The sequence below is a fragment of the Rhipicephalus microplus genome, chromosome 10, assembly GCF_043290135.1.
Source record: "Rhipicephalus microplus isolate Deutch F79 chromosome 10, USDA_Rmic, whole genome shotgun sequence".
NCBI classification, from domain to species: domain Eukaryota; kingdom Metazoa; phylum Arthropoda; class Arachnida; order Ixodida; family Ixodidae; genus Rhipicephalus; species Rhipicephalus microplus.
The window spans coordinates 103,500,824-103,513,554 of record NC_134709.1 but is presented as its reverse complement, the minus strand read 5'-3'; the positions used below and the strand labels follow the sequence as shown (position 1 = coordinate 103,513,554).

The following is a 12,731-nucleotide window of genomic DNA, read 5'->3' as shown; positions in this document are numbered from 1 at the left end:
TCAGAAAAACGAGAAGCATTCCTGGCGTAAGCAGACTAAACCACCTCGATAGCAGCCTGACAACAGAGCAATAGGAGTGACGAACAATATTTCTCTCCGGATACTAGTTGCGGCCCCTCGCAAATGTTCTTGGTCTCTCCAATGTCACAAGGGGATCCCCTATCTATGTGAAACCACAGGAAATGTCGATTGTACCTGAATACTTAGAGGAGCATGCACCCTTACTTTAAAACCAAACAAATATAACTTCTAGGCAATGCTCGCCACTAATAATCGTTCAGAGGCTGCCCCGTATGCAGGGCTGTCAAACAACACAAGTATCTCTAGTTTCCAAATTTGGTGTAAAGGATCCTTTAAGGTTACACCCTTTATTTTATTTTCCATCGCTCGCTGCCTTGTCCTCAATTCAGGCTGAACCCTCTTTGTGAGACTCCAGGTTTCTGCTCCGCAGGTAAGTACCGGCAACATGCAGCTGTTATACACCTTCTTGTTGAGTGTTAGTGGCAGATTACCATTCATGATTTGAGAATGCTTGCCGAATGTGATTCACCCCATCCTTATTCTTCTAGTTATTTCACTCTCATGGTTCGGCTCCTCGGTTACTATCTTTCCTAAGTAGACATATTCCTTTACAACTTTCAGCTTTTCTCCATGTATCACAAAGCACCATTTTCTGCCGGGACTGTTGCACGTTACTTTAGTTTTTTTGTATATTAATTTTCAGACCTACTTTTCTGCTTTCCGCGTGCAGCTCAGTAATCATGAGCTTAGGATTACTGAGCTGGAAATTGCACCCAACTGCGTCAAAGTCGGATTTGGGAGCTTCTATCACTGGCAATAACCACCCCGGCTCGTCAGAACAAGTGCAGCTGATTCTCAGGGCCATCAATGTCACAACCACGTACCTAGAACTATTTGGCTAAATACTAAACAGCGGGGGCGCGTGCGTCTCAAGTAATCCACAATGTTTTCTTTATCGACGCAACTTCTGTTGTGCAAGTCATCCCAACGGGAAAATGCGATCTCTGCACGGACTTGTGACGTCTAGTCTGATTAGTAGTGTTTAACTGTGGCGGTGATTGATCGGCAGGTCGTCCGTTCCAGGAGCGCTGCTGGTAGCTCGTTTCAAGAGTCGCACGGTACGTAACTAAAGCAATTTTCTCTAATAATTGAATGCGTGCACCCAGAATGTCTGTCGCGTCTATTTCTTGACATTGCAATTTAATCTTCCGTGCTTCGCATTTACAGAAGAACATGTGACAGTGAGACCTCGTTCATACTTTGGTTTTAATATGCCATATTTGCTCTCGTAATGAACGCACTCACATGATACGCACACCCCCAGCTTCAGTCAAAATCTGGATTTTTTTGTCTCCCGTGTAATAAACAGACCCCCTACATTTGTCCGCTGAAATCTTGTTAAATAGAGTTTAAAGGTTGCATATACAGTAACTAACCGACACCTGTCACCTCCTTGCCTATTGGATCTCTTTCATTTTTTATTATTATACCAATCCGCTTCGGCCACCTCAGCTCGCTCCCGCTTGCGTGTGCTGTATTGTTCTTTCTATCTTTGCACGGCACGCCCCCTGTCTTTTTTATTATCTGTGCACCACAGCGGGGTTCACGAACAGAGCGAGTGTAGAGACATCGCAGCTGACTAGCACACAGCGAGCAAAGGTCACGAAACTACTCGGGCCAACCAACGGTTGCGTCCTGCAAATACAAAACTTTAAGGTCCAATCACATGCCCGTTATTTTCTAGCGATGATTACAGAATTTGCTGTCGCGAAGGGCCATTTGTTGCCACCGTGTCGGATGCCTCTGGAAAACCAGAAAAAATCACTTGTCGCCCGTGACAAAAAGATTGTGACGATTTCTGGAACATGGCAGCACCCCCTATTCTGGCTTCGGTTGCAATTTGCTTTTCATGCATGTTATCGGCACGTACTTCAAGAATCGCAATTTTCTACAGTAACTTCTCATGAGAAGTGAGACGGCAGTCGTACTTTGTCGTTAACCTTGTTATCGACGGTTTGTTTTGATGCTTCGGTGGTCGCTTGCTGCAATGTTGGTTTGAGCTGCAATGTTAACGGCGCTGACACGGTCATCGTGCGAAGTTGCCACAAATTTGGCAAGTGCATCGTAGTGTACGTTTCTGGGCACCCCTCGAGATCACAGCAAACACCACTGTTGTGGTTAAACGATGGCGGGAAAAGAAAGCCGCAAAACGCTTTTATGGAGTGCGCGAGTGGTGCAGAGACAGCCTGCAGAAGCTAGCGTCTTCAACCACCGAAGATGAGTGAAGTGCAACAAAGGAACTTTTTTTTTTTTGCACTACCGTATTTCTCACTCATCTCTTAGAAGTTTTCATAAAACTTTTCCTGCACTATAAACGCACCCCAACTTTGTTAAATTTTTTTTAGAAAAAAAGTGGATTCATCGCGCAAGTAAATACAGTACCTTACTCATGGATCTTCAATTGGAAGAATCTTGTCATTTCTTCCACCAGCACATCAGCGTTTATAATCACTCTTGCAGTAAAAGCCCCTACAGACCATGCTGCATTTGCGGGAGTGCTAGGGTTTGAATTCAAATTTTTTTGCTTGCTTTTATTCTGAGTGTTATCTCGTTGAAGGACTTCTGACAGCAAAAATATTGTTTGCTACTTTTTACTGTAATTTGTACTTTTGCGTCTGGTAATTTCAAAATTTAATCGTAAATGGCCTAGGGGATCTTAAAATTAATGCTAGCATTGTTAGTTCAGAACAATATCGTGTCAGTTCTAAATGCCTACTTAAATACCATGAAAACTAGTGCCCCACAGAGAGGCAGCTCCTGAGGCTTCATGTGCTCAAGATTCAGTGACGCCGATAATGCCGTTTTCAAATAGGAGGTTCTCCTGGCGGCGAAGAATGTAACGATGTGGGTGCTTTGAGTGTGTCCGCCTAAGAAAAAAGAAAAACGTTTCTGGCATACGCAGCCAAACCCATTTTGGGAACAGCCCGACAATAGAGTGAGTGAGGTGATGATAGCAGTCCTGTGAGTGTGTTTTGTGCGTCATTTGTGCGTCAGAAACGCAAGGCACATTTCGATCTGCTTGCCATTCGATGCGTGACTTTCCAATTTGTTGTTAGGCTATAATGGCCTCAGTGGGGCTACTATAATCACGCTATGGTGTGCGCACCCCACAAATGTTCTCTGACGCCGACAATTGTCGCTTGAACTGTGGGACTTCCAAGGAGGCCCCTTGTTTACATCCAACCACGAAAAATGTCAATTTGCCCTGAATACCTGGATGAGCATGTACCCTTACTTTATAACCAAATTAAAAGGTCTTATAGGCAATGCTCATCACTAATCATCGGTCAGAAGTGCCCCTGCACGCAGGACTCTCAAACAACACAAGCATCTGGAGTTTCCGAATTTGGTCTCAGGGATTTTTTTAAATAAAAGCATGCTTCCCGGTCGGAGCAGCTGCTATTAGGCTTAATATGCGCAGGTTTTAGTAGGGGACTTTTGCTGACAACCCTGGTATGTTGCGTCCCTCGTAAGGCGCAGTCGCTGTCGTGCGCTCCTTCAAAGCATCGTGAGACTGCTCGTAAACTTTCTGTGCTACTAACCCCTTCTTCACGTTTAGACAACTGAGACTGCAAAAACTGCTTCAGCACGTGGAGTGGTCATTGTCCCTTTAAGCACCGTTCTGTTGAGTTGCGTGATATTGGGTCCAAAAGATAAATTTTGTTAGTTTCACTCAAGCTGTTAGCAATGAATGCGGTGCCAACAAATTGTCTTGTTATACCAAGTGAGGCTTGATGTCATCTGCAAAGAGCACCAGCGGTGGGGTTGCCGTTTCAAAGGTCTGCACCCTCAAAAAATTTGCTGCATGCGCTGTGGTCGATATCCATACAGCGATTTGGATCACTAGAGACCTCAAGAACACCTCTTGCAAGTCGATGCATGCACAGCACAAACGCTGCATGAGAATGAACCTCCAAAATGGTGCAACGAAGGTGTGGCCACCTTACAATCAAGGCTCAGTGCGTACTCTCTACATGGCCACCGTTCGAGAAAGTGAGGCAGTTTTCACACAGTCTGTTTGCATTCAGAGTATACGCAAACCTTGATATAACGAACCCGGATGCAAGGAAATATCTGTTATAACGAAGTAAATAAACAATAGTCTTGCAGTAGACATAGTGTTAAGAATACACCTTTACAATGAATTTTTATATATAGCGAACTTATTTTCATGCAGCATACAACGTTGTTATAATGAGGTTTGCGTGTACAACACTTAGGGGGATACACGAGCTGTCTGTAAGGCCTGCTAAACCCAAAAGTTCACAATCCCCAGCTATCCCCCTTTGTGTTCCTAGTTCCTTCATGCCCCTTGAAGACAGGCGGCATGTTTCTGTCTGCTTGAGTAGTAATTGATGGCAGGCCTGGCACGCGGTGTAATGTTTGGACATGCACCTTTTGTGCAATGTAAATAAGTCGGCTATTTTTACGTGTTCGGCCTCATTCTTCGCCCCCACTTGCGCGGTTTTACCCCCATGTAGACAAAAAATTCATGGCTTTGCCACAAAGGCGAAGCAATCAACGCGATAACAACAAATCGGAAGGTCTCGTGCCGAATGGCAAACAGATCGAAATGTGCCCTGCATTTCTCACGCACAAATGACGCATGAAACATACTCACAGGTACAGATGAAGGGCGAATAAGCATCTCAGTTGTTACTTCCCTGTGTCTGAAAAATGCGCCCTTTTCGCAAACGGAGGCTGCGCAACGATTGCAGTGATCTTTGTGCGCCTGGCAACTACAACAGAATCGTTCCGACGAAACCCACAGGCTAGCCATGAGGTACAATTTTCCCCACTGCAAGATTAAGGTGCGCGATCGAGCGTACACCCCCTTATTCTCTACGCTGGTCAAAGTACGCGTGAGAGATGAACGCCGCTGCACGCTCACTGTGCCATATTGCTGATAATGCTGAAAACACAATAGTTCCCCAACTAAGATGCCCCCAACAGCGGTAAGTGGTAGATATGAATAGCTTGCCGTTTGAACATTGAAGGAGGTACATTCCGGTGGTTCAGTGGTTAACGCCATGCATTCATGACGCAGTGGTTCGATTCTGGGCGCCAAAGTCTTTTCTGGGATTTATTTCCTTCCTTGCATTTTCGTATATATAGATACGTGTACATATACGGTGAGCGATGGCAACACCGACGCCTGTGGCAAAATCCAGCAGAGAGTGTTCATATGCTATCACAATAAAAAAAAAATACACGGGGGGGGGGGGGGTGTGTTATTAATTTGGACGTTACACAAAACATGATGGTGACGGGCAGTGACTTGATTGTGAAGAAAAAAAAACACCTCTTTCTCCTGGGAGTCGTCTTGATGAAATGAAGTTGGGGTGGTGTGGGTCTCTAGCATTGTATGTCACTGTTTTGACTATTGTCTCTGCTGATAACCGCATAGGTGTATTTAGAATGTGATTTCACGAAGTACAATTTTATTGAATCACTATTCTGTTTGTTTGCTATGAAAATAATTGCTGGAGAAGTTTTTTCAGAATTCTGCACAGCATGACACTATTATTTTTGCATCATCAACTGAAATATGGAGTGCTTACAAGATGATTGGCTGCATGAGATTCACAATACATTAAAATATTTCAAGCTCTTTTCAGATGCCCGAAAATTAGTATTCACATCCTTGAGTGTAAATGTAGCTTGCTTCTACAGTGTATTGCAGGATGCGAAGTTAGCTAATACAGAGTGCTCCCACATGCAAAATTACGTGCTCCAAAATGGAAAGTTTTGCTGTTCTAAGCTGTTCCAAAATGAAACTTTTGCTGCTCCGAAATTTGCTTAGAATCAGAAGACCTCAATAGCATCACTGCATACGTAATGGCCTTACTTGGAGGGAATTTTCGGCTACTATGTGTGACGTTTGCGTTCTCTTGCATAACAGAGGAGTGCAAGTGACCGGCCTACCTGGCTCTGGCGACTAACTGAACTAACGTGGATTGTGAGCTCCGCGAACTGCGCTGTCAATGCATGACATGAGACAGTGGCGTCATCTGCCCTGCTCCGTGGGAAACACATTGCGAAACATCAAGCTATTGACGCTTTCTTACTACCAAAATACTTCAAAAATCAGTGACAGAGTCACCCACGTAGGACAGGTTTCTCAAGCCCACCTAAGTTACATAGTGGACTACCAGAAGGGCCAGGACATTGAAGAAGGTTGAAAAGGGGCAGGGGGTTTAAACAAGATGTCAGCTTACATTGGCATTTGATAGATTTTTTTTGCACCTCATATGGGATGGGTCATTTCTGAAGGGAATCATCGTAAGGGTTCGAGAATTCTGCTGAATAATTTAATTCTGGCTGCCAATTCGAAATGTAGAGTTCCTGTGCCAAAGATATTTTTCACCACGTGAAATGCCTGATGAAAATAATGCTCAAGGACCATCACAAGCTCATGGAAACCTGCAAACGTCTTGTTGCACCCCAGGGTAGAAGGGTGATCATTACGTAGAAATAAACAATCAATCTAATTCTGATTGCAAAATGCAAAGGTGCGATCATTACTTAACTAGGTACGGTATTTCTCTATTATCTCTATATCTGCGATTCTGCGAATATACTAGGTACTATGTTATATTCTGGTTCAACAGTACAGTCGAGCCCGCTCATAACGAACCTGATCATGACACAGCCTCCATTCGTTGTATCCTGAAGTTTGTGGTAAATGAAATGCCACTTTTAAAAAGTTGCAAGTGAGAGTACAAAATTCTTTTTTTTTTTCAAAAAGTTCATGATGCATGTGTTTAGAAGAGCAGAAGCAATTAGGGTGGTCTCCAGTTTCTATTAAGCAACAGCGTGCTCTTGCTGAGGCCCTTAGCATATACAAGCTGGCCGAGGTTATTCAGGTAGTTAATTGCTACAGGCGTGCTTGTGGGCACTGGCTCATCGTCATCTGATTTCACCTAATCGCTCTTGCCGCGCACTTCATTCAGAATGCCCTCATCCGTGCATGGTTTCGCAGTGTCAGCATCATCATTTGCCGTAATGAAACCACCCCAGCAGTCCCACCCTCCCTTGTCGAAGTCAATGACGTACTGCCACAAATTGCCTTCGTAGTGGTCCTGTTTGGAAACTTCAGGCTTGGCATTGGTTCAGACGTCGAGGAAGTTGGCCTTGCAACAACAGTTTCGCACACATGTAGCTGTCACCTCCGCCCACGAAGCCTTCACCATCTCCACGGCTGAATACAGGGACACTTGAAGCAGCAAGTGGGCTGCCTGGCAATCAAAAGTTATGAGGAAGTGTTCCACAGCAAGGCACCTATATTAAGTCTTGAACATGCAGATTACACCCAAGCTAAGCGATTGTACTTTGGACGTTTTGTTGAGCGGCAGGAAATGGTGCGGAAGGCCTTCCGTCCACCATCCTGACCACACACGCACACCAACAGAGGGCAAGACGTGCACAAGCGACAGACGAGCCAGAATGCGTGGAACTGCACTGGGCTTGTTTCTAGCCGTAAAAAAAAAAACCTAATTCGAGCCAGCGTGGCCTGTGTCGTGAAGTGATGGAGACAAGCGCAAAAGTTGCGATAAAGAGAGGAGAGCAGATTAGTGAGAGACAGGCAAGGGCGTTGCGATAGAGTGAAGAAAGGAGAACATACAGTGGGAAGGCGACCTTGGAAACCAAAACGCAGAAAGAAGGCAGGTCGAGTAGCTTGCATCAAAAGGTCCACAAAACATGCAACTCACGTGTAGGAAAACTTGGGAGAGTGGCCTGTGCGTGAAAAAATCAAAGAATCACGTTGTGGCACTGGCGGGATTGTGCGACTTCACCAACTTCGATAATCTGCTATTCATTCCGTGTAACAGCCGTTCAGCCGTTTTTACAGTTCCACATTATGTAGAGCGCATGCTGGGTGGAGTGCGAAGTGTGTGAAAACAGGTCCTGAACACGGATCAAATCACAAATTATCGAAGTTGGTGGGCTAGTGCAAGCGCATCCACTGGAACGATACGGCACTGATCCAGACAAGACACAGGTACATACGATTGAGTACAGTCGGCGGTTGACAATGTTGTCAGTGTAACCGAGTTGGCACGGCCGCGATAGCGAGCGCAAGCTGTTGCTCCTACGTAAGCGTGACGTCACCCGCCTGGCCTACTTAAACTCGTCACTATAGGCAATAAGGGGGCTGTTCGACCCATGATATCGTCTCGTACACATGGTGGCAGCGAAAAACAGCCAGCATGACGACACCGCCTACGTTGCCGACACCGCCTGCATTGCCGACAACGCTCCTGCCGCCTCCGAAGCCCCTCGACACATCGCGAGACGCTTGGCTTGGGTGGAAGACCTGGAAAAGTGAGTTTGAACTGTTTTCCACGGCAACTCAGCTGAACAAGCAACCAAAAGAAGTGCAGGCGGCGACGCTTTTAGTGACCATTGGGGAAGAGGCTAGAAAAGTGTTCGCTTCGTTCAAGTTTGAGCCAGGAGAGGAGACAACCGATGTAACCCTTATAATAAAAAAATTTGAAGACTTCTACCAGCCCGCGAAGAACCTCACTTACCACGAGTTTTGCTTCGGCTCCCGAGACCAAAAAGAGGACGAAAGTTTCAATGACTGGCTTGTCGAATTGCGAACGCTAGCCCAACACTGCGATTTTGGAGACTTAGAAGAGCGCATGCTTCGTAGCCGCATCATACTCGGTATCCGGGACAAGGGACTGCAAAAGAAGTTAATTTCTGAAAACCCCTCTTACCAAAGAGTAGTCGAAATCTGTCGCATCCAAGAGCAAGGCGAGGAGCAGTTTCGACAGATACGTGGCACCACTGAAGGCGCTGAAACTGCAGCCGTAAATGCGTTGGCCAGAGTAACAAAGCCATGTAACAAATTTGGCTACAAAGTTCACCGCGGCAGCCGCTGCCCAGCAACAGGAAAAGCGTGGAAGAAATGCGGAGGATTGAATCATTTCGCCCAAGCATGCTCGCAGTCATCCTTCTTGCACAGCGAAGATGCAAAGCGCAGGGAAATACGAGAGCTACATGTGGATGAAAGGTCAGATTTTTTTCTGGAAGCTTTAACCGTGAACGCACTCGCTAGCGACCAGTGGACCGCGACAGTTTCTATTGAAGGCCGTCCGATGGTCTGCAAACTTGATACTGGGGCAAACTGTTGTGTGATTTCAGAGGAAGATGTTTTGTCGCTTCCGAGAAAGACTCGTGAAGCCTGCCGAGCCACGTTAACGAGTTTTTTCGGCCACAAAACGACTGCGCAGTTTAAAGTAAAGTTGTCGCTATCCGTGAACGATAAACAGCACGAGGAAACCTTCTTCGTCATAGAGCAAAACGTGCCGGTGACCCTCAGCGGAGCAGCAGCAGAAAGTCTTGGCTTAATTTATCGCGTTGATAGCGTCGAGACGCAGCAACTCTACCCGGCGACTCAGCCCTTCACCGATGTTTTCACAGGGTTGGGACAGCTGAAGAATTTTGAGTACGAAATGAAGCTCAAACCCGGCGCCGTCGGTGTTGTTGTGCCAGCCAGAAGGGTTCCGGTCGCCATTGAAAAAAAAGTAAAGGCCGAACTTCAACGCATGGAGGAGCACAACGTCATAACCAAGGTAACCGAACCAACAGAATGGTCAAGCTATATGGTAGCCGTAGTTAAAGGTGATAAAGTAAGAATTTGTCTCGACCCAACGGAGTTTAACAAGGCTATTCTGCGTGAACACTACCCTATGCCTGTTCTAGGAGAGGTCGCGCAACGACTAGCTGGAGCTAAATATTTTTCTACCTTGGACGCAACATCCGGGTTCTGGCAAATAAAACTTTCTGACAGCAGCTCCAGATTGTGCACAATGAGCACGCCCTACGGGCGCTATCGGTTTATCCGCATGCCTTTTGGAATTGCTTCCGCCCCGAAATATTTCAAGCAGCCATGCACCGCCTCTTGGAGGGCCTGTCTGGAGTAGCGGTTGTAATGGACGACATATTAGTCTGGGGCACAACGAAGAAAGAACATGACAACAACTTGACCGGGGTGCTTGCACGCTGCCGTGAGCACAACCTCCGTCTGAACTCACAGAAATGTGTCTTTTTGCAGGAGCAAGTTCGCTACTTGGGACACGTTTTCACCACGCAAGGACTGAGCTTGGGACCCAATCGCGTCCAAGCCATTTTGGACATGCCAGCGCCAAGTAACAGTAAGGAATTGAAAGTCTTCCTCGGAACGATGAATTACGTGCAGCGCTTCATTCCTCGAATGTCTGTACTCACCGCACCACTTAGAACATTGCTGCGCAAAGAGATTGCCTGGGTCTGGACAGAAAAAGAGCAATGCAGCTTCAATGAGCTGCGCCAAGCCTTAGTAACAGCGCCAGTGCTTGCTTACTTCGATCCGAAAAAGCCAGTCACCCTCTCTGTTGACGCCAGCCACATGGGCGTTGGCGCCGTTCTGATACAAGACGGCTGCCCTATCGCTTTCTCGTCTAGATCGCTCAGCGATGCTCAGACGCGGTACGCGCAGATTGAAAAGGAAGCTCTGGCGATTGTGCATGGCTGCGAAAAATTTCACGACTATATTTTCGGCCAATCTGAGGTTACGGTGGAAACCGACCATCGTCCGTTGGTGCCAATTTTCAGTAAACCACTTCACCAGTGCCCACTTAGACTGCAACGAATGCAACTGACATTGCAGCGATACGCCATTAATCTACTGTACAAGCCAGGAAAAGAGCTGTTTTTGGCTGATGCGCTCTCTCGTTTTCCAAGCAAGGCGTTATTGACGGAAGAAACCGAGCGCTTCAATGTTAACGTCATTGCCCTTGTTCCAGCTTCTGAGCGTCGCCTCGAGGAACTACGTGTGGCAACCGCCAAGGATCCTGCTCTGTCGACCATCCGATCCTATGCAGAGACTGACTGGCCGGAAAACAAAGAGGACGTCCCAGCATGTGCCAGGCCATTTTGGGCGTATCGAGAAGAGATGCATACACAAGATGGCCTCGTCTTTCGCAGCAACAAGGTAACAGTGCCAAGCGCTAAGAGAGCTGAAATCCTTCGGCTTCTTCATCTGGCCCACTCGGGGGCGGAAAAGATGAAAATTCGGGCTAGGAGTGTCATGTTTTGGCCATCCATGTCGAGTGACATTGACCAGGCTGCAGCATCATGCAAAGTTTGCCAGGCTCACCAAAAGCAAAACACTAAGATGCCTCTACTGTCACATGATGTCCCCAGTCTGCCATGGGAAATGGTTGGCATGGGCTTATTCCATCACGGTGGTAAAGAGTTTGCCTTAATTGTAGACTTCTACGCCTTTTATTTTGAAATAAAGGAGTTTCGATATACAACAGCCCGGCACTTGAAGGAGTGGTGCGCGAAAGTTTTCTCTGTCCACGGCTTATCAGTGAAACTCTGTAGTGACAACGGGCCCCCTTTTAGTAGCCAAGAGTTCCGTGAATTTCTGCATGAACTAGGAGTCACCCACGTGACGTCAAGCCCTTATCACCCTCGCGCATATGGCATGGCCGAAAGGGCAGTTCAAGAAGCGAAAACGCTGCTGAAGAAGTGTTCGTATAACAGCCCAGACTTCCATTTAGCTCTGCTTGAGTTGCGCAATACTCCACGTGATGCTATTCTGATGTCACCTGTGCAGAGGCTGATGGGTCGACAGACGAGAACACTGCTCTCGGTTCCCTCCTGCCACCTGAAGCCGGCACCATTGCCCAACAGGAAGGTGCACTCCCGTCTCCAGGAGATTCGCCACAAGCAGACGGTCTACTACAATCGAGATGCTCGGGACCTGCGCGCCCTCTCACCGGGTCAGAGGGCCTCGTTGTACGACACGCACACACGGACGTGGTCCCCGGTCGTTGTGCTGGGATCAGCGGGAGCTCCACGCTCCGTACTGGTAAAAACAGAAGATGGCCAAGAAATGCGACGCACACGGGAACATCTCCGGGAGGTTCCAGAGCTACCATGCCCCGACACTACCACAACACCTTCCTCAGGCTTGCCAGGCTCGGGTCCCGTTCCAGAGCCGCCACTACCACGGAGAAGCACTCGGGAACGTCGCGAGCCTCGTCGGTACCCCATGCCAGAGCGACCTATATTGCCCCAAGGAAAGGAAGATGTAACCGAGTTGGCACGGCCGCGATAGCGAGCGCAAGCTGTCGCTCCTGCGTAAGCGTGACGTCACCCGCCTGGCCTACTTAAACTCGTCACTATAGGCAATAAGGGGGCTGTTCGACCCATGATATCGTCTCGTACACAGTCAGATGGTCTGGTCACTTTAGGCCAGAATGCCATTGACAGTGTTACAAGACTAGTGATGAAAAACTAAGGGTAGACTAGTCAGCCGACTGGTATTCGCAAAATCAGTGGCAGTGTGAAAACAGGGGCCTAATATAAAAGAGTGGCGGGGGGGAAATGGACAGAAGAGTGTGTGACAAAAAACGTTCGAGGAGACCAACAGCTAGAGGGCTGTGGAGGCAGGGTTGACGTTTAACAATAAGAATCTATGGGCACCTCTCCAATACCTTATTGGTGGTTGAAAGCGATGTCTTCAGAAGTTGCTGAAGCTTCAACTCCGTTTGCTGTAACTGATCGGCAGCACTCAGAGATGTTCATTGTAAGTGTGATTTTGTGCCATTGAAATATTCCTGTATATTTCCATGGTCACGTCGGTATTGTTC

At 47.2% G+C, this 12,731-nt stretch overlaps 1 protein-coding gene across 1 annotated transcript; it reads left to right on the top strand.

The window, feature by feature from the left end:
* Positions 1-8,291: 8,291 nt before the first annotated feature.
* Positions 8,292-12,196, top strand: LOC142774349 (uncharacterized). Its single transcript, XM_075874739.1, has 2 exons — positions 8,292-9,662; positions 10,145-12,196. Exons 1-2 carry the CDS (start codon positions 8,292-8,294, stop codon positions 12,194-12,196), a joined length of 3,423 nt encoding a protein of 1,140 aa, XP_075730854.1.
* Positions 12,197-12,731: the final 535 nt, after the last annotated feature.